This window comes from Macaca nemestrina, chromosome 2 (genome assembly GCF_043159975.1).
Source record: "Macaca nemestrina isolate mMacNem1 chromosome 2, mMacNem.hap1, whole genome shotgun sequence".
Taxonomy (NCBI): domain Eukaryota; kingdom Metazoa; phylum Chordata; class Mammalia; order Primates; family Cercopithecidae; genus Macaca; species Macaca nemestrina.
In genome coordinates, this window is record NC_092126.1 from 77362902 (window position 1) to 77386115 (window position 23214).

A 23214-nucleotide genomic window follows, 5' to 3' on the forward strand; every position below is an offset into this window, starting at 1 on the left:
TCTCTTAAGCACAAGAATTATTCTCAAGGGTAGACCATATGTCAGGTCAAAAACAAGACCTAAAATTTTTTTTTTTTTTTTTTTTTTTTTTTTTGAGACGGAGTCTTACGCTGTTGCCCAGGCTGAAGTGCAGTGGCGCGATCTCGGCTCACTGCAAGCTCCGCCTCCCGGGTTCCCGCCATTCTCCTGCCTCAGCCTCCCGAGTAGCTGGGACTACAGGCGCCCGCCACCGCGCCCGGCTAATTTTTTGTATTTTTAGTAGAGACGGGGTTTCACTGTGGTCTCGATCTCCTGACCTTGTGATCCGCCCGCCTCGGCCTCCCAAAGTGCTGGGATTACAGGCGTGAGCCACCGCGCCCGGCCAACTTAAAATATTTTAATCGAAATCATATCAAGTATTTTCTTCCACCACAATGGAATAAAATTAGAAATAAATAACAAGAATAACTTTGGAAGCTACATAAAAACATGAAAATTAAACAATATGCTCCTGAATAAACATTGGGTCAATGAATAAATTTAGGAAAAAATTTTACAAATGTCTTAAAACAGCTGATAATGGAAACACAACGTACTAAATATATGGGATAAAATGAAAGCAATGCTAAGGGGAAAAATTACAGCAGTAAGTACCTACATTAAAAAAGTTGAAAAACTTTAAATAACCTAATCATGTGTCTTAAAGAACTAGAAAATCAAGAGCAAACCTAACCCAAAATTAGTAGAAGAAAAGAAAAAATAATGATCGGATAAGAAATACATGAAATTGAAAAAAAAAAAAGTATAAAAGAGGAACAAAATGAAAAGTTGTTTTTTTGAAAATATAAAAAAATCAAATAACCTTTAGCTAGACTAAGAAAAAAAGCAAGGCCCAAATAAATAAAATCAGTGATTGAAAAGGACACATTACAACAGATAACACAGAAATGCAAGTAATTTTTAGAGGCTACTATGAGAAGCTATATGCCTATAAATTGGAAAACCTAGAAGAAATGTATAAATTCCTAAACACATACAATCTACTAAGATCAAGCCATGGAGAAATTTATCTGGTATATCTTTACATTTTATATGACTTCTTATAAGAACTGTTTTATAAATTCTTTGATTATTTTCTTCGTCTAATGTTTTCCTCCACAATTAAAATACAAAATTCAGACTTGAAAGCAGACATACACACATACGTGCGCATGCACACACACACACACACACATGCACGTCCACAGAAACTTCATCGTTTCAGAGAAGAAAATTTGAGTGACACAATTTTAATAAATATATTTTACCTCTCCAATAATTGGTGTACTTCCATCTGACTCATTTATCCACACATGTTGTGCGTTTCCCCTCTCATAGGATGCATATGTTGTTCCATTGGCACGTCGACCTATGGAAATTGCAGGATCCTAATAATAGAAAGAAGAAACTATGCAAAAATCTATTAACTTACACATGTATAGACACTAAAAATGTATTAATGTATTATTGATTATTACCAATATGATGACATATTTCTGCCCATAGTTATGCAAATCTTGCACAAATTGAGGGAGTCCGTTAAATGCAACTTGATCATAAGTAAAGTCTTTCTTGTCTTCCATGTAGTCAATATCAGTGACCTGTGTATCCTGAAAGTTAGAAGATTGTATTTCAATACATAGTACTGAAAGAGCTCTCAGTCAGGTCAATCTTTAACTCCAATGAATGTGTATTATAAACATAATCTTTAAAAAATAAATGAACATCCATCGTTTTCATTTCACTAAAGAAGCAATTGTATTGTTTGTAAAACTGGTTTTTCTAATTATTAAGTACAAAAGCATTAAGTGATTATTCATATTTTTCAGTGATAATGACTAGATATGCATTGTTTTTATATACATAGATTTCAATGCACAAAAATCAAAAACTTACACATTTCAGCATTTTTTGAAAATATATAGATTCTAAAATTAAGTTTTATTTTTAAAACTAAAAATGGTTTTGTTTACAGTGGAATATGTATTCTGTTCTAGTATAACTAACAATCGGTTCTTCAAAAGCATATATTTGTACTTTCAGGAGGCAAGGGCATTGCATATGAGATAAAATATGCTTTACAGTTAAAAGGTAGCCTTGTAATTATATTATATAATGTATATAGTAGATATTCGTGACAATTTCCTATAGCTATTATTATGTGACAATATTTAACTCAAGTTATATATTCCCACGAACTCTTCATTCTACTTACAAATGGTATGCCAGCTTCTCGGTTTCTCCTTACCACTTCTTTCACTACATCTAGTGATTTATAATTCCAGCGACTTAGTTGGAATCCAAGACTCCAATATGCTGGCATTGCTGGCAGTCCAACAAGCTTAAAGTAAATGAGAATATAATTAGTTTGAGTAGAAAAAATATAGTTAGCATTAATAACCAAGGTTAATGTGCCTTTTATTTTCTTATGTCTCTAATATTCATTTAAGTTTATATAATTTAAACAAACAATTAGTGTTACCTGGATTCTAAACAATTTCCTATTCTATTTGAATGTGTTATGAAATTTTTAACAAGTTTAAGTCTTATACTTCATGTTTTAGTTTCTGCTTAAAAATTAGAAAGTGCAGCATACCAAAAAGGAGCATTTGCCAAGATATGTTTCAAGTATTGCAGAAAGTTAAATAACAGAATACAATAAAAACAACAAATAAATGATGATAAAAGGGAAAATTTTCCACCACCATCCTATTTTCTATTACAAGTCACCATATAAGAAAAACAGAAAAAATGTTTGAAAGTACAGAATTTCTGTTTCCCTACATTTTAGCACTTATCTATCTCCTGGTTTGCAAAAATGTTAATAAAATAAATGTTCTGCAGTCCTCCCACCCAGTTATTGCATAGACTCTTTCTTATTCACATGCAGTGCCTCAGCTTCATTTCTTCCTCCTGGGGGCAAATGGATTGCCATCTCTTCCTATTTCTGTAGTGGCCCAAGCAAGTTCAGTGCAAGAGAATATCAGTGTTACACTACAACGAATGATATAATTTTGCACATGGAAATTTGGATGTAACTGGTGTTATTTTTTTCCTCTAAAAACTGAGTATTAGGTTATATGTAATGCATAATCATACTTGACATAAAATTTTTTCTTTGGTTTAGGCATATATATATATATATATATATATATATATGTATAGGATCCATGATTTCTAGGTAACAATCAAGAAATTACTCATGTTGGGTTATTGTTTTCTATTCTATATATATATATATATATATATATGCCTAACCAAAGAAAAATTTTATGTCAAGTATGATTATGCATCACATATAACCTAATATTCAGTTTTTAGTGGGAAAAAATAACACCAGTTACATCCAAATTTCCATGTGCAAAATTGTATCATCTGTTGTAATGTGACACTGATATTCTCTTGCACTGAACTTGCTTGGGCCACTACAGAAATAGGAATTTCTAAATTCATCGGTTTTCCCACAACTCAGTTACCTCTAGAATTTTGACCAAAAGGATATATGACCTCTACATTTATTGCCTATTCTCAGTGTTAAATAAGATCGTTCCTTTTGCTTTACTCCATCATATAAAGTCATGAATAAGTAAATATTTAATATTCAAAATCTCAATGAAATCCAATTATCGAACTCAGCTGCCTAGAAGCAAGAAATTTTGAATTCAGAAACATAGAAACTTGAGTACATATAGAGTTCATTGGGAAAAGCAAAAACCACCCAGCTGCATCTTAAATATGTTAAGATTTTCAAAAACATTTAGCTAAGAGGCCCCTAATATGTAAAATAAAGTCATCTAAATATGAGGTCATATTAGATGAAATAAAAGTATGCAGAAAAAATTTTATAAAATAGACCTGAAACACACCTGTTGATACTGTTGAACTACTTGTTCTGGTGTATCTCCTAGAAAGATGTAAAAATCCAGAATGCCACCAGTAACTCTATATGTTACTATTGGAGTAGGCTGGATAAAAATCTCTACAAAATAAAATTGGGAAACTTATAGGTAAATCGTGAAAGGGCTTATAGTAATGAATTGCAAATTCCATTTAAATTAATTTGTATTAACTACATTATTTTACAATATTTTGAAATAAGAAATAATGAAATATTGAATGCGGAAATAACATAGGGAAAAAGTAAAACGCCAACATGTCTGAGGCTTATAATAAAATGTCCCAGCTATTTTCTTTCACAGATGGTGGCAAAAGCTCCCCCTGGATATTGCGTTGCAAAGGGTTAGTTGCAAAGGATTAATTCTCTGACACCAAAAGATGTTTCTCTAAAACTGCGTTTTTAATTAGTCATTTAAATTGAAGATTCTCTGAAAGGTCATATTATCACATATTAACTTCTAAAGGACAAAGTGTCAAAAGTTTTAATTTAACTTTTCTAAATATAAGACACAGTAATTGACTGGATAACCATGTAATAAACTGATCTTGCTGAAATGTGATTAATTTCTTCAATTTTTTGTTATCATCAATTCACCTATTAAAGAGATATTATACTCATAATATTAAAAACTAAAATACTACATTATATGAATTATGATGAACTAAAAAATTTACTCTTCTATTTCCATGGACATCTTTTTTATTTTCATTTGTAGTGGTATGTTTACTTATCTAGACAAATGAGATTGAGGGAATGAAAATACCGATTGGCATGGATGTGTTTCGGTACTCCTCTGAAAGGAAAATAAAGTGCCTGAATGCCACAACATAGCATACTCTCCCCATAATAGATGCACTGGCATGCAAAAATTGATTTTCTCTTTAATTTCAAAATCTACTTATAACAATTTCATACATTAATATTAACTATAATAGAGTTTGCTCTGACATACAATATGCATGATTGAAATAAAGAGAGCATTTAAAACATTTCAAGTGAAATCTATAAATATATTATCAAATAAATTATTCTTACCCATTGCATTGCTATTCATTAAGAAAACGCCAAATGACTTTCCAGATGTATCTTCAATACACATAAAGAATGTTTGATGGCCATATAAATTATTATTATTCTATAAGGCAAGAATGTGAAAATAAAATTTTCAAATATATTTAAAACAAAAAGATTATATATTTTATATGCTCTTCATGAATTAATTTGTTACTATAATTTATTTCCCATGTTTCTATACTAATTGTCTTCACTATACATACCAATGAAACATTATAGGTAAAACAAAACTTCAGACTTTTTAACATTATTAATATAGTAATGTATAAAATATATAACATATACTATTAATATATTATTTAACTGTCCTGTTTATTATAATTACATTAGTTTTAATAGCGTATGCCCAGGTGGGAGGATCACGAGGTCAGGAGATCAAGACCATCCCGGCTAACTGGTGAAATGTTGCCTCTACTAAAAATACGAAAAATTAGCTGGGCGCGGTACATGCACCTGTAATCCCAGCTACTTGGGAGGCTCAGGCGGAAGAATTGCTTGAACTCAAGAGGCAGAGGTTGCAATGAGTCCAGATCATGCCACTGCGTTCCAGCCTAGGTGACAGAGCTAGACTCCATCTCAAAAATAAATAAATAAAATAAAAAATTAAAATAATAACTTAGTCATGATAAGGTAATGGCATGTTTATCGATTAGGCCTCATGTACGCCCAAGGTACTGCAGGAGCTTCCAAAATGATATGTACCCTCATAAAAATTTAGTAGTCTGTTTCTTGAGAGCTGATGAAGAGCTTACATGATAGAGACAAACTGGAAATACACTGATATGGTGAAAGGAAAAAGACTTCCTGACTAAGTGGATATGAATTTTTAAAGGAAAGAATGTATGTAAATTAGCTCTGACATTCTCTCTCTGGTGTTAATTAATTAATCTCACTCTGCTGTAAACAGAAATTAGTAAAATTCATTAGAAATTCTGTACCAAATGAAACTCTTTAAAACAACTACTCACTGGTTTATTTTTGATATAGAAGCAGCATTGCCAATTAAAAAGAAATAACTGACAAACATTTGATCAAAGTCAATCATGAATCAAAAATATTTTTTAAAGGTATGATGTTTGCTCTCAAAAATCTCACATTTTTGAGCAAAAAACATAGAAACAAACATATACAGGAGTAACACACTAATATGATTATTATACTAAGTCAAGTATAAAGATAAAGACTAAGTCCTTATTGGAGAGTTTGGGAGAAGTTCTTACAAGATCAAATTTCGGTTGAGAGCTGAATGATATAATATGAGTGATGAAGAACATCAGGTTTCTGTACTTATCAGAAAAAAAAACAAACTGTGCAAAGATATGAAGTTATGGAAAATGATCATATATTGTAGAACAATAAGAAGGACAGAGATGCACGAAATAGTATCTGGTAGCTAGGCAGACATTATGTTGTATGAAGATATGTAAAACAGAATTATTCTAGTGCAATGGCTAGCCATTGATGGATGTACAAGGGTGATTTGAAAAGGAATAATAAAATATGATCATGAAAGTCAAAATAAACCATTTATAAACTGGAAATCCCATGAAAAACTTCACAAAATCTGTTAGTCACTGAGTCCATTTAAAACCTATCAATTGTCACTCTCAAGCTAAACAATACAACAATAAGCTTTTGTATTGGTATCAGTGACATTCAAATAGTTTAGTTGATCAGTTAAAATAAACGATGTTTTCAAATATGCTAAGATTATCATCTGCTGCACTATAATGATTATATTTATAACAAGAAAAATAGTTTCTTACATCACCGGGAAGTTGATCTCGAGTAAAAATTGGCCAAGTTTTCCAGGATAAATCATGACGAAATCTCTTATGAACCTGTTCCCCAATACCATAAATGTAATCACTTGGAAGACGGGTTGAGATCTGTAAGTACTGGTCAGAGTACACTAAGGGACCAATGCTGGTGTCAAACCTGCACCGTAAAAGAAATAAAGAAATAATCATATAAAAGAAATAAAGAAATAATCACCATAAAAGAAATAAAGAAATAATCATATATTAATCATATATAAATAAAGAAATAAAGAAATAAATATATATATGTAGTTCTACCAGATACAGGTTTATGTTAACGTTATCCAGAATATTTCATTTTAAACACACCTGTGGTTAGCTTTGGTCACTTCTTAGAAACACACACATTACCCCATAAAAAAAAATTGTTCACTGCATCGACACAATTTTTGCCAATATCTTTCACATCCATTTCTTCCTTTACTTTTCATCACAAGTTTAAAGCATAACTACCATTATCAATCACATTTCACAGATGACACAAACTGGGATAATTAGTTGATGTTTTTAGGGACCACAAACTGGTTGGCAGGAGAGCCAAGTTTCAAACCCAGTTCTGCTTGCTCTGGGTACTAGATTTTAAAATACAGTATTTTACTGGCTTCCACCCTTAAAAATTAAGTTTGAAAGCATTTTTCCCCTAAAAAAGTTTTATGTTTTATGCAGATGAAATAGGTACTACAAGAAATGCTAAATGACGTTTAAGATTTGTATGCTTTTATTTTTATTGACAATTAGTTATTGTATATACAGTCAACCCTCCATATCTGTGAGTTCTGAATTCATGGATTCAACCAACCAGGGATGGAAATTATTTGAGGGGGGGAAAAAAAAAGAATGGTGTATCTATACTAAATACATACAGACATATTTTTATTATCATTCTTCACTAAACAATTTAGTATAACAATTCTTTACATATAATATACATTGCATTCATTATCATAAGTAATTTAGAAATGATTTAAGTATACAAGAGGATGTGCGTAGGTTATATACAAATACTACACAATTTTATATAAGGAATTTGAGCATCCATGGATTTTGGTATACTCAGTGGGGGAGCGGGGATTGTCCTGAAACCAGTCTCCATGGATACTGAGGGAGGTCTGTATTAATGGGATACAATGTGATGTTTTGATACACATGATTTGATGATAAAACTAATTAACGTATCCATCACCTTACATACTTTTTACTGCAAATATTTAGAATTTATAGTAGTCTCTTAGTACTTTTGCAATATACATTAAATTATTATTTTATTATTAGCTATAGTCACCGTGTTGATTGGTCTCAAAAACATGTTGTTTCTGTCTAATCATTTGATCAACATCTCCCCATTCTCCTCCACTCCCAGCCTCTGGAAACCATAATTCTACTTTCCGCTTCTATGATTTCAACATGTTTTAGATTTCACTTATAAGGAAGATCATATAGTATTTGTCTTTCTGTGTCTGGCTTATTTCACATGGTATTTAATATTTTTATGATTTAACATAAAGTCATTAACAAAAGTACTAAAATACATTTAGTAAGAGTAATTGCTGAGATTTAATCTTGACAATTGCTTTATTAGCAATTCTTGGGGATACAAGGGCATTTATCTTGAAACCATTCATAGGAAATTACTAAATCTCTTGCACCTACACACCTCATACAATCATAATGAAGGTGTTCAGTCTATATTGGATTCTACATATATATAAACTATTTTAATATTAATATGGGAACTAACTCCTCTTTCATCTTTGAATAGTAACTGTCTGATTCTACAAATTGGCAACAAAATATGATAAATATGGGGGAAAGACACAAGAGCTATTCTATGTATGTACAAATATATGCAAGACTAGAGTTGCATTAGTGAAGCTCTCCACCTTCATCTTTGTTCAACCTTTATTTGTAGATTCTGATTTATGCTCCAGCATCTTTCATCCACAAGAAACCAAACTCTTTTATCACTGTAAACTTTATAAACCTATCCACTTACCCTCTTTTGGGAGGAAATTTATTTCTACCAAAAATGTCTTGAAATTAAGACTTTCCAATTCTATAATAACAGAATAAACTCATATAATTGTAAAATAATATACTTACAAAATTTTACCATTGCTTTTCCTAATAACTTGGATGCTAAATGGGTTTTGGGTAACATTCACATCATACAGTGTATCAGAAACTGTGGGTCCAGTGAACTCTTTTACGTACTGATGAGGAACTTCATATCTTCTATTATTTGGATCAGTAATCTGGAAAGATTTAAGCAAATTAACATCACTTGATTCTAGACTTTTATTTAATATTCCATTTCTGAACTATTAAATGCAAGTTCTGAACAAAAAATAACGTGGTGATTAGTTTCATAGAAGAGTATTAATCTATTCAGAACCTTAATTTTAACATTTTTGAGTGGCTATGCACAAAGTGTATAAATATTAAAGAAATACATAGATTTAGCTGGTTATGAAGTATTGTGTATAAAATTAAGTACAGATTTTTACTGACTGATATAAAAATGACAGTATTACCAAATATTGATTACTGAATACTAGTAATCATTCACTGTATACTAGTAAATCAAGACACTAAATACTAGACCTTTGTGAAGTTAATCATTCTCAATGCTTTTCAATGTTTGGGTCCTTATATAACTATATAAAGATAAGAAACTTATCTTATCCATAAAGAAAAGAAATTTTGTTTAAAAATTTTTAGAGAAACCAAAAAGAAGTACTGAAATAAAATTGAATCACTGAGAAAAAGAAAAATTTGGTTTCCGTGAAATTATTGCTAAAAGGTGATGTACAAATAATTTGGTGCTGTTTTTACTTCCAAATCCAAAATATTTATACTAGTAAACTACATTCTTAAAAAAAAAAAAGAAGAATCGTACTTTTTAAAATCATGAAGAAAATTTATAATCAATGAAAGAAAGTATTATGTTAGATGTATACAACACTAACACTTTTCTCAAATTAAATTTTAGATTAATCTTCTATCATAGCCTGTAGTTTAAATAATAATAATTTTTAAACGTTTCTTGAGAATGCTTATTTTCTTCAAGGCACTGAGCTAAATATTTTGCATGAATGATATAATTTAAATCCTTCAAAAATAAGTACAGAGCACACTATTATTATTTGTATGTTATATTTGCGTAAACAATCTGAGAGAAGTGCAGTTTAATTAATCCTTCGCCTTGGAATAAATATTTCTCAAGAGAGAAAATATATTTGTAGGATGAAAGGTGTGTTCATCAAATGTCTCACTGCAAGCGCCACCTCCCGGGTTCACGCCATTCTCCTGCCTCAGCCTTCCGAGTAGCTGGGACTACAGGCGCCCACCACCACGCCCGGCTAATCTTTTGTATTTTTAATAGAGACAGGGTTTCACCGAGTTAGCCAGGATGGGCTCGTTCTCCTGACCTCGTGATCCGCCCGCCTCGGCTTCCCAAAGTGCTGGGATTACAGGCATGAGCCACCGCGCCCGGCCCATCAAATGTCTTTTAGTATTAAATCTTCTTTGGAAACCTTAAAAACCGAACCTTGAACCGGAAACGATTGGGTGTCTGATTTTGAGTTGTGAAGAGAACACTGTTGATGTCATTTCCAAATAGTGTTGGTGAAGGTATCCTGTTTAATTTGGCTTCAAGTCCTTAAAGAATAAAAAAAGCTGCCATGAGTGACTTGATTTATAATGTTAACAATTATTAAATATATTTATGTTACTGTATTTACCACAAATGAGTACTTTTTAAATTTGTTACAATCATGCAAAAATAAGAAATTTGAACATTCTCAGGAACATATTTCTTATTTGATTCTATTTAAGGTATTTTTCCAAAGAAAAAATTAAGGCACATTTTTGCTTCACTTACAATATATCATATTGAATCAACACGGTAAAGGACTTCTTACCAATACTTGTTGTTGTCTTTTCTTGAACATTATAACCATGATTATCAACGAAGAAGCACCAAGGAATAAGAGAGTCATTCCATGGCCTCCAGCAGCAGCCTCTCTGTGCACAAATTCCCTGATAAAATATTTTAAAAGGAATTATATCATTAGTACTATTATCAGATGTCCCAGTCTCTATTTTTCCAATTAATTTTTAAATAATCTAATTTTTTCAAATGTATAATATGGTAAAATAGCATTTGCTCTTTTGTTTCTTTTACCTGGAAGAAATACATTTAATAAATTGAATTAATTATACCCTGTCAGAAATTTATGACCTGAGATGTGATTATTAAAATCACGTATCTATACAAATTTTTGTAAGCTCACGTATTTTAAAGAAACCTGATCTCCAAATGATTATAATTTATTCTGTTGTCATGGTATTCATATGGAAGAACTGAAATATTTATTTTGTACTAATTATCTATCAAGCTGAAATTTAAACTAGAAGGATGAAAATATGGCCCTGAATTTAAAGCCACTTAAAATCTGTAAGGGATTTAATTCTACCTACTTACTAGTTCAATATTTAATTAAACTATCTTAACTAGTTTATGTGCCGGTATCACAAGTAGTTGCTGAAATTGCATTCAATTAATAAAGCAAAATACTGAATTCTCAGTAATTTTATTATCCATATGAAATATTATGTGGTGAAAGAAAAATTATAAATGTTTATATATAAATAGTTTAGCTAAATATTGACGCTATGCATGAACAGCAGTATCATTACAAGTCTTCTTACTATGTAAATTTAATAGTGTGACACACTTTTATAATTCGAAAAATTGTAGGATTTTCCCCTTTGCTTACTTTCCATGAAAATAAGTTCTTAAAAACCTCCATTTTAATCAGCTGAAAGTGTGCACTAACCTTTCTGCTATTTCATCCTCAAATTAAAATGGTATCAGATACAGACACACACACACATATATAATATATATAGTATATATACTATATATTTATATATTTTATATAATATTTAAATAGCTAAGTATATGGAATATATGTATATTTATTATATATAAAATATAGATTTTATATATTCATTTATATATTAAAGTATATATTATATATAAAATATATATTTATATTAAATAAAAATACACATATTTTTATTTTTATGTATAATAAAAATACATATATTATTATATACATATATAATTATATATAATATATTTATATATATAAAATCTCTCTAAACACCTTATATACATATATGTGTGTGTTTGGGTATATATTTATATATTTATACCCAAACACACATACACACATATATATTGTAAACTGGGGTACAATTGGATCTAATTACTTATCAGAGCCTAAAGTGTGTGCAACTTTTGATCTGGCAATTTTATCTCCAGTTATCTAACCTGAAGAAATACTCCTAGCAATACAAAGAGACAATTGTACAATACAAATACAAATACAAAAAAATATTATTTACAGCAGTCTCTACGAAAGATTTGTATATAAAAGTCTAAATACATTTACATAAATACATATATAAACACATAAAGGTGTTAAGTTTAAAAAATAAAATGAAAGAAATAAGCACACTATAATCACAATTTAAATAATTAAAAAATATAGAGTAAAATAGGCTTACATTCATTTCCTGAAAATATACCATATTATTTTCCTATGGCTTTCATAAAAACCTTGGAAAAGGTGGCTTAAAGCAACAAAAATTTACTCTCTTACCGTACTGGAGGCTATAAGTCCTAACTCAAGGTGTCAGCGCAGCCATGCTGCCTCCAAAGGCTTCACAAAATAATTCTCCCTTGTCTCTCTCTAGCTCCTAGTAGCTCCTGGCAATCCTTGGCGTTCCTTGGTTTATAGGTGTATTTTTCCAATTTCTGCTTCCATTTCACATGGCTTTCTTCCCTGTCTGTTTCTGTGTGTGGTTCCTTCCTCTTATAAGGACATTAGTCATTCAGCCCAGGGCCCAACTTAATTCACCACGACTACATCTTAACTAATTGCTTCTGGAAAACTGTATTTCCAGATAAGGTCATATCCAACAACTCCAAGTAGATATGAATTTTTGAAAAACATTATTTAACCTACTACATATACACACCAATATATTAATTAAAAACATATATATCCCTGTTGTTGCTTTAAAAATATTGGTAATTTTAGTTTATCTTGTGAAGATTTTGATACTTGTTATTTATGTTTAGTTGTTCTTCCTATTTTTCAGGTCTCATTATTTTTAGTTTCTTATCTAATTATTTTCCTTTTGGCTTCATTTGACACAGTTAAACTCTAGCAAATAAAAGTATAATAAATTTATCATATTGTAACATATTTCATCATATATGATATACAATTATGTGATTATATTAAATGTAATAATTTTATATGTAGTAACATATGTGTATACAATACATAGATATGTATATTCACTGTATTATGCCCCCAAAATTCATATGTTGAAGCTCTAACCCCCAATGTGAAGGTATTTGGAGATAGGTCCTTCCAGGGATTAATTAAGTTTAAATAAAAATATAAGGGTGGAGCCCTAATTCATTAGGACTGGTGTCCTTTTAAGAGAAGGAAAAGACAACAGAGATCTCTCTCTCTGCACAAAGAGGAAATACTCATTGTGAGGACAAAATGAGAAGGCAGCTGTCTACAAGCGAGAAAGAGAGGCCTCACTAGAAACCAGCCTTGATGATGACACCTTGATCTTGGACTTCTAGCCTCCTAGATTGTGAGAAAATAATTGCTATTGTTTAAGCTAACCATTCTGTGGAATTTTGTTATGGCAGCCTGAGCTAATGCACTTTGCATGGAATTATGGCTGTTTCCTAGGTAATCATTTGATTATTCTATATTTTCTCATCATTGTGCACTAAGTAAACATGCCCTTTCTAATATACAATAAACATGCCATTTCTAGTATACAATAATTTATACAGTAAGTTTAATATAACCAATTTTCAAATATTTAACAATCATGATCTATCCTCATGTATATGAAAATTCAAGATAAATCTTTTTTTAGTTAAGGAAATTTTTTGAAAATCATTACTTTAACCAACTTCAATCTCTATCACTACATTTGGAACAAATAATATTTAGTCAGATGGAATGCTTCTCATATTTAAAAGAGTAAGTGTATATATTTAAGATGAAAATTATTTATTTAGTTGATCACTTAAGATGGTGGAAAATTAACATTTGAAGTATTTTAAAGAATATTTAAGGTGTTTAATGAAAAGTATTATTAAAGATATATAACTATAAATAACAACAACAGCAACAACAACAAAAAAAAACCTGAGTGACAAAGATTGAATAAAAGTTGTATTTGAAAATTGCAACATCTCCTAAAGCAGAAAAAGGCAAATATCTAGGCCCATTTTCTAATTTCAGGTAGATTCCATTTTTCATTCCTTTATTATTTACTTTTTAAATCCATTTTGTATAATAGAAAAATACAACCTTGAAAATTCATCCACTTAGAGAAAATTATGACATGCTCGTTAAAGAACAGTGACTACTGAGTTCGTGAAACATGAGCTCACACTGAACTTTGCATACTACTATTCTAATTCCAGTTTTGCCTGTAAACTAGCAAAGTGACATTGGAGTATTAATTTAGCCTTGAAAAACACTCTAAGCTTCCATATAAGTCCAGAACTTTATGAATAAGGTACCGCTTAAATGATAATCTCTTTAAAATCATTTTGTTAAGTTGCACTTTCCTAGTTAAAAATGTCAAGAAAATACTCAAATTCATTTGAGATATACTAAGTTAAATTTTTAAAACTGTAAGTTGTCATTTTATAAATAACAAGCATAAATATATTGGCTGAAGTTTAACTTGTTTACTTCACAAATATAATTTATTACACACTGAAAACATTCTTCAGCAATCTAGCAATCTAACAGTTTAAGTTGACAGTAAAGACTAATAGTAGGCAACAAAACTATAAACCATTCACTTTCAAATGTTGTTTCCCTATAAGACCTTCAAAACCCATATTGTTCCTCATAGAATTATATGTTCAACTTCAATCATTTCTTTCCTTCTTTCTTTCCTTCTTTCTTTCCTTCTTTCTCTCTTTCTTTCTCTCTCTCTCTCTCTCTCTTTCTTTTCAGATGGAGTCTCGCTCTGTCACTCAGGCTGGAGTGCAGTGGCTCAATCTCGGCCCACTGCAAGCTCCACCTAAAAAGGTTAAGTAAAGAGAATATCTGGCCACTTTCCTCAGTGTATCACAGTAAATACTATGTTATTTAGCTATTCTATCAGTGGGTAAGCTATAGGGCCTACTATTCATAGTATTACTCTAAGGAAAATCTCATCTCTTTCAAATTTGTTTGTGGCAAATTAATTAGAAAATTATATGCTTACTATGATGTAGGGAAGATAGAATAGGAACAAAATAAATTTTATAGTTTATTCAGTTAATTTGTGTGTGGTAAGGTGGAGTGGAGAAGGTGAAATTTATAATTGCATATCATATTTGCAAATGCAAATATTTGCAAAATGTCAGTACATAGAGTCAGCCCTCTGCATCTGTGGATACAGCAAACTGTGGATCAAAAATATTTCAAGGAACAAAAAATACCAACATGATAATAAAAATAATGTAAACAAAAAACTGCTGTATAACAATTATTTGCATAGCATTTACATGGTATTAGACTTATAAATACTCACAGATGATTTAAAGTATACAGGAGAATGTGCATAAGTTAGATGCAAATACTGCCATTTTATATAAGATATTTGAACATCTGCAGATTTCGATATCCTCAGAAGTCCTGAAACCAATTCCCCAAGGATACACATGTATATGTGCATATACACCCACACACATAGACCTTTATTCCCACACAGATTTCCCACACAAATCTGTGTGGGAATAAAGGAAGATTGAACGTGGTTTACATGAATCCAATTGGTTACCGCTAATTTTCTCCATTTTCTCTTCTTCACTTCTAATTGCTAAATTAAAAACAAATAATAATTTTCATAAAATGAGTATCATTTTATGTTCCACAGATACTTCTTAATGCTATTATTACAAATACTCTATTGGAACATACATATCATCTCTTAAATGTTCTATATTATCAAAGGTATACTTTCTTCAATAAGTAGATTTGAGATGATAGAATTTCATGAAGATTTATAAAATTAATGATAATTTGTTAAATATGGATGAATATTAACTTGCTAGTTTAAACTGAGCAGAGATAAAGGAAAGCAAACTCAGTAACTTCTATTATCTATCATTTTTAATAGAGAGCTATGATAAAAAGATAAATGCAGCCTAATTTATGTCTAGCTCTTTATTAAATAAGATTGATCTTATATTGAACAATTATCTTAATATAATAATTTACATATTCATTAAAAATAGTAAAGACTTTTGTTGCAGACCTCTGTTGGGAATTGTTCTGGAATGCAGTTTATTCTCACATTGACAGGATCATTTAACACATTTGGACATTTTCCTGAATCAGAAGGATTTGTAATCGTAGGAGTAATAGTTGGAGTTGAAGTAGAATCACTAATTTCTGGGGGAGGAAAAAACTCAATAAAATAAAACATGACATTAAATTAATTTTCTCAGATTTTTCAAGTAACAAGTACTTTTTGAAATAATACATGAATTCATATAAAATGAAAATTTTCAAATAAATTTTGCATTTAAAAAAGACCCACAAATTCAAGCACTAGTCATCAAAAGGAAAAGATCCAATCATACTTTTAAAATTGACAGTGTAGAATCCTATTGTCTTTTTCTTCAGAAATACAAAATATATTTACAAAACAACTTGGTGTAGATTCAAAAGGTAACAAAATATACATTCATACTGTATTTACAACTTGTATTTTATAGCTTAAGAAACAAGATGGAGCAATATGATTTACGAAAAGCATAAAGAAAAGGTGAGAAGAAATTAGAGAAGAGGAAAATAGGTGAAAGTACGTACTTTCAAGGGAATAATTTGATAGGTAGAGTAGAGAAAGCTGGAATAGCAAAGAATGGTAGATACCAACTCCATATAAATAACATTCCAGCAATGAGATATTATTAAAATCTATTGCTTCATAATAGAGTAAGCTCTCAGTTTCTGGAAGTAGGCAAAACAAAAGACTACCAGGAATAAGAAATGCTAACTATAGTCTAGAAGATAATGTGTAACATCTTTTACAAGGCTGGTTTGCTCAAGAGAGAATAATGAAGAGATTCAGCGTTCCGTATGTACCAACTCTAAATTAGAATTAAAATATTCAGAAAAAAGATAATTAAACTATCCAAGTCTTTTTTCAACTTTCCTCTACCTGCCTTTTTCATACAACCTCTCTCTCCTTAAAATAAAATCTAGCCAGAACAAAGAATATATGCTCAAATCCTCATTTCCTTTGCAAGTGTGCAAAGGCTGGAGCAAAAACCCAGGTTTTCCCACTAATGAGATGATGCTCACGCCAGTAAGCTATTATTCCACCTTACATTAACGATTTGATCCCATTGCCTCTTTGCTCTTTGTCAAGTAGCTAGGGAAGGCAATTAATGTCAAAGAACATGGATTCCTTAATTACAATAGCTCGTCATTGAAATAACTTGAATATAATGAATAGAAAAAGTTGGAGTAGTTGTGTAACTGACCCTGGGTTTTTTTATGAGTGTTTCATCTTACACAGATTATTTTTTAAAACCTATAACTATTGTGGAGTAACTTCCTCCTAACTTCACGATAATGTAGACATGCTTTTAATGCACTACTTACCTTCAACAGCAGGTGTCTTAGTTGCTAAAACAACAATTAGGGCAATAGCTATTATAGTAACTATGACAAAGAGGGCAATCAGAGAGATTTCTAATCCACTAAATTTCTTTCTTGCCATCTAAAAAGAGAAAATAATATATATTTAAAATGTAAAATATATAACTATAATAAACCACCAATAATTCTCATGAAATTACATACATTCTTTTTTTTAGTAAGTACAATGCAGAGTGGCAGACAGCACTTCCATAACATCCTATATTAAGCACCCACTTAATAATATATTAAGCATGTACTTAATAACTTGTAACTTATCCTCATATAAAATGTAAGCAATACATGCAATTTAAAGTAAAAGGAATGAATTACTGATGTGCATTACAGTAGTAGTATGCTGAGATGAAAATATAGATGGAAAAAATATATTCAAGTAGGTGTGCATTGCCTTCTCATTTAGAGCATTTTGCAAGGCAAAGGCTTCCATTTGCACTGTTTCTCAATTCTCACAACAATTTTATGAAGGAAATAGTTATTCATATTTTATGAATTAGGAACTTTAAGCTTAAGAGAGAATAAGTTATATTTCAAAGTTTAAAACTTCAGTTTTTTTCTTGAACTCTCGTCTCTCTAATTCCAACACTACTTTCCACAATGATACTGTCAAAAAGAACATAAATACATATATTTCATAGAACAGTATATATTTGCGAGTTGCTAGTCTGTTTAAAAATCTTTTGAATTATCACTAAGTTCCTCCATCAAACAGCAGCAAATTAGATATACAAAACTCTCATATCAAAAATATGTATTTATTATTAGATGGCATTATACTTTTGAGGTAGCATATAGAAGATACCCAAATGTAGACTGGAAAGAACACATCTACAATAATTATCTGAAAGTATATTTGTATAATTTAATTTTGACCACATATATCTTATTTTTCTTAGTTCTCAGGTTTCCATGGATTACCTGTATTCCATGATTTTAATATAAATCTTAATTCAAAGACATATACCAAAGTAGAACTTGGAACTTCTACAGTAAATGCTTTAATAAATTACTGGGTTTAAAACCATTTTTTTTTTTTTTGGTCTCACAATGATCCCTGTTCTGTAACTGTGTCAACTCAAGTGCCCAGTTTTCCCAACCTAAACATCTTTTTTTTCCTTCTTCCATAGGTTTTACAACATTCAATCATTCAGTAAGTCCATTTGACTTTATCTTTAAAGAATTTTTAGAATTATGCCTTCATTTTATTCCCAGTACCACAGCATAATTTTTAGATAACACATTGCCTTCATACCTGCAGTTCAGTTTCAATCCCTGCTCATCCACTCTTCTAGGTGAATTCTAAATTTTTCTCAATTCAGATGTCATGGTGAGTTCCTTACTACTCTGAGGCAGAGTTAATCTAGCCTTTCTTCATTTACCATAGCATAGGAAATGTTCATTGCAATTATTTATGTATATGTCAATTTCCTCAATTAGATTGTTACATTTTTGTTAGCAAAAATCGTAAAAGTAGTCAGAGACTAATATTAAGTAACCAAAAACTTAATTTTTTACTATAGCTTATAAATGAATATCTGCAGATTAGCATTCATTCTTAGTATATAATTTTCTGTTACAGATATGTAAGCTTATTACTGCATCAGTAATCTTCGAAGAAAATGAATGTAAACTAAACAGAGCAACAGGTAACATATAAAGCTGTTTGAAAAATGAAGCCCAGTTGCTTGATACTACGTTGAGAATTGACAAAGTTAAATTTAGTGTTCAACTTTCAATAAGTGTAAATCTCATTTGAAGTGATAACCTACTTTGCTACCAAGAAGTCAGTAATGAGAATTGTGTTTTCTTTTTTGACAAGGGAAATCTTAAAAAAATGCATTTTTTGTCATGAGTCAAACTCTCCTTTGTCTAGAAAAATCAAAACAAAATTTAAAACAATTGCTTAAAATTACTGTGATAAAAATACGATCCCTGTAATTTTGGATTACAGTAATTTTAAACAACTCTTCTTGGAAATTATATATTGATACCCTTTCTCTGCATATTTATTATGAAGATGAACAATATTGTATAACAACTTGAAGAATGATCTTTGAAAAGTCAACTAGGAAACATTAAATGTTTTATAAATGTAGCATTCTGCTCTATATAGATTTTCTTAGAATATATGTAAGCATACTTTATTATTCATCTATTTTTCAAAATCTCAATCAACTTATTTTCTTTCATATAGAGTCATTAAACAAAAGTTGTTATGATTCCACCTAAGTCTTACAAAAGTTATAGTGAAGAGTTGGGCCAAAAAAAAAAAAAAAAATCCTGTGTTTAAAACAAATTAGAAATGTGTTTTCCTGTTTAATACAAGGTACTGCATGTTTTAAATGGCAACTTAAAATATATGATATTGCTATTTTAACCTAGTGCAGACAGATGGGAATACTGCTAACACAAATTAAGAAAAAATATAATTAGTTGAAAACATAAAAATAACAAAAAAAAATGAGCTATAGACTTACCTTATTTCATAGCCTGTTCTGTTTGCTGTGTTATACCAGACTTGGATAAGGCTGCCAAAATAATGATCAAGGCAAGTTGCTTAGGTATATATTGAACTACTCATAAAGTTTTATTGCACCCTCATCAGCCTATCAGTGTTTAATAATCTTCTGCTCAACATGCAATTGTTAAAAGCCTTAACCCTGAAAGAAGTTTACATAAGTCTTTCTCTCTGGGAATGTAAGTTAATTAGTAATTGTACTGTCAGATAGTCTTTGATTTCTCAAAGCTGTGAACTATTATTATCTTAAGAACATAAAAGTAGCTCTTTCTTTTTTTTCTCTTTTCATAATTATATTTCTTTTATATTTAGATGTTCTTATAATAACTATTTTGTCTCATTGTGTGCAATTTAGATCTTCACTGGAAAGTAGAAACATATTTGAAAGACAGAATCTGTAAAAAATTTGCAGGATATAACAATTAGAAGGTAATATTTTGTAAAAAGTAATTATTAAATAAAAATTATTCCCTGTGTCTTGTCTTCGATCTTAAGGTTGAAAAAGTGACCAAATCCTTAAGTATAAGACATAAAGTAGAGGTGTACAGATAAGTAATTTAGATATAAAGTCAACATATTTATCTATTTATTTACCATACATAGCACTCATTGAATTATAAAAAAATCATATTGTAAACCCCTCTCATTTTATATAGTAAAATTTATAAAATTAATTACACTACTGGTTTAAGCTAGCATAATGTTTAAAAGCAATGGATTTGATATAAGAGATTTGGACATAAATGCTGACTATACTATGTTTACCTGAGAAATTGTGGGAAAAATACTAACTATAAAATCACTAAGAGAATTATATGAGCTAATATTGCTTATTATTATTGACTTCAATTTGACTCTGAAATTATTAGAGTCTCAGCTTTGCATACCATCTGGACACTACATTTTCAACAAAATATATATTAAAATAATGTGTGTGCATAAAGTAGAGCAATTAGGCTTTGAAATACACTAAATATGAGTCTAAAAAGAAAATTTTAAAAGATTATGCATGGATTTCTGTAAGACTCAGTAGCTATATAAAGGAGAAATTTCAGTATATAAAATCAGTTATGTAACAATAAGTTTAAAATCAGTCTAGAATGATCTAAGTAGGAAAAATATAACAAAACTTTTGAGGAATTTACTCTCTGTTCATACGCCACATTATTTTATATGTATAAAATCTCACTAAATCAACCCAAAGCTCCTAGAACCAATAGGCAAGCAAAGCAAGGTCACAGGATATAAGGTCAACATACGAAGTTCAATCATAATCCTAAATAACAGCAAGGAACAACTGGAAAATGAAACTAAAACATAGATATAGACAGAGATGTAAGTTGATAGGTAACGAGATTGTCAATTAGAGTAGCATCAAAAACTGTTGATGAAAAAGTTAAAGATTTTAAAAATTGAGAGGTATGCCATATTCATAGATTGCAAAACTCAGTATTCAGCTGCCAATTTGCCACTATTAGATCTACATATAAAATATAATCTAAATCAAAACTCCAAGAAGTAAATATAGACAAGCTGATTGTAAATTTTGTATATCAATTTGTATAACAACTTTATTGATAATTTCCCCTAACTGGAAACAACCAAAGTGTCTGTAAACTCTGGCATATCCATACAATAGCAAACTACTCATCAATGAAAAGTTATAAACTACTGATTTATGCAACAACATTGATAAATCTTATATTTCAGATCAGTTGTTTTCCCTTTCATTTTAGTTATCTGATAGATTCAAGAGAAATGGTTAACAACTTGTCTTTTTATTTCTTCTTTTAAAAGTGAGAGCAAAGATTCTTCCCAGCTTACCACATCTTTGAATTGAAAGGGTAAACCTCTGTCAAGTTTCAATTAGTCCACCTTTACATGTTCCTTTACATATAGAAATATTTTAAGTAACATTTTTTGTTTTCTCCAGTTAAAAATTTTGTGTGATTTTGAATTTGCATATCTTCCATTGCATATCCTTATCTCCCTCTCGTGTGAGACAAACCGGCCTTTGCTTTAAGTAATTACTTCTGCCACCCTAGCTCTGGTTCCAACAGTGAACCTCAGTCAATACAATAAGGTGTTCAAAAAATGCTTAGAAGTTGAGAACACCAAAATGAATCATAACTTCATACTGGTGATTGACACCTAGTGTAATTAGAACAGATTGTTCAACTACTGTCTTTATGGAGTATTACGTACTTTGTCTTTGAAATGTACATGTCAGAATTGCAAACGTATGGTAGTTAAATCATGGACATCAAATATGCACTTTAGGTTAAAAGTCATATGATTTAATATACTAGTTTCATATGTTACTTGCCACCAGGATGCAACAAAAAGACAAAATCGAATTTTCACAGTAATAATACAAAGATACTTAAAAATATTAAATAATAAAAAATGTTCTGCTTCTTTTAGAGGCCTGTGAAAAAACTAAAAAGGAAACAGCCACATGGTAAGAGAAGAAGGAATGGAAGAAGCCTCTAGGAGTTAATTTGTTTGAGTTCTTCTTCCTAGAAGACAGAAAAGAATGCAATAGAACACAAATATAAAAAGGCAAGCCAAGGTTCCTGCCTGGGTCATAAAAAATATTGGATACAAAGGATTTTAGAAGAAGAAGGAGAAGACAGTCAGGGGCAAGACACCAGCACCATTAGAAAGACCAAAAGATGGAGAGTTATGTGAAGAGCTTTCAGAAAATAGGACATATACAAGTGCTGGTATTCCAGTCTTACGCACAGATGCATAGATAAATAAATAATAGCACACATTTGCTAGTAAATAGCACAGATGACTTTTTACATGTATCTCTAGATGTAACAATTCTTACAAGCTTCATGCCCAAATTTCCAGATATCTTCAGCAGTCTAAAGTGGAACTCTTTACCATTTCCATCAAGACCATTCTTTATTTATCTCTATTTCAATTGATATCTCTATTTCTCCCTAAGCAACGTGAGTGCAAGACTCTTAATTCCTTTTTGTTAAGCATTATATGTTGACACTTAATTCTGCAAGTGCTTTTCCTCAATGTCTCATATGTAATTCTATTTACTGCTATTGGTATAATAATTACATTATTGTAATTGTTTCCTAACTGGTTTCC

General features: G+C 30.3%; 1 protein-coding gene and 1 long non-coding RNA gene across 2 annotated transcripts in view; one reads left to right on the top strand and one right to left on the bottom strand.

The window, feature by feature from the left end:
• LOC105466450 (sucrase-isomaltase) overlaps window positions 1-17649 on the bottom strand; it is a 98923-nt gene extending 81274 nt beyond the window's left edge. The window contains exons 1-11 of the mRNA XM_011715428.2: window positions 17532-17649; window positions 16177-16313; window positions 10731-10848; window positions 10358-10467; window positions 8911-9062; window positions 6757-6928; window positions 4952-5051; window positions 3885-3997; window positions 2234-2359; window positions 1497-1628; window positions 1287-1406 (exon numbers count right to left, since the gene is read on the bottom strand). Coding sequence (XP_011713730.2) covers window positions 1287-1406; window positions 1497-1628; window positions 2234-2359; window positions 3885-3997; window positions 4952-5051; window positions 6757-6928; window positions 8911-9062; window positions 10358-10467; window positions 10731-10848; window positions 16177-16313; window positions 17532-17649 — 1398 coding nt within the window. The remainder of the gene's footprint in view (window positions 1-1286; window positions 1407-1496; window positions 1629-2233; window positions 2360-3884; window positions 3998-4951; window positions 5052-6756; window positions 6929-8910; window positions 9063-10357; window positions 10468-10730; window positions 10849-16176; window positions 16314-17531) is intronic.
• LOC112423961 (uncharacterized) lies at window positions 16637-22863 on the top strand. The gene is made up of 5 exons (XR_003014574.2): window positions 16637-16689; window positions 18713-18735; window positions 19165-19231; window positions 20459-20532; window positions 22528-22863. It is a non-coding gene; the product is annotated as an uncharacterized lncRNA (long non-coding RNA).
• Window positions 22864-23214: the final 351 nt, after the last annotated feature.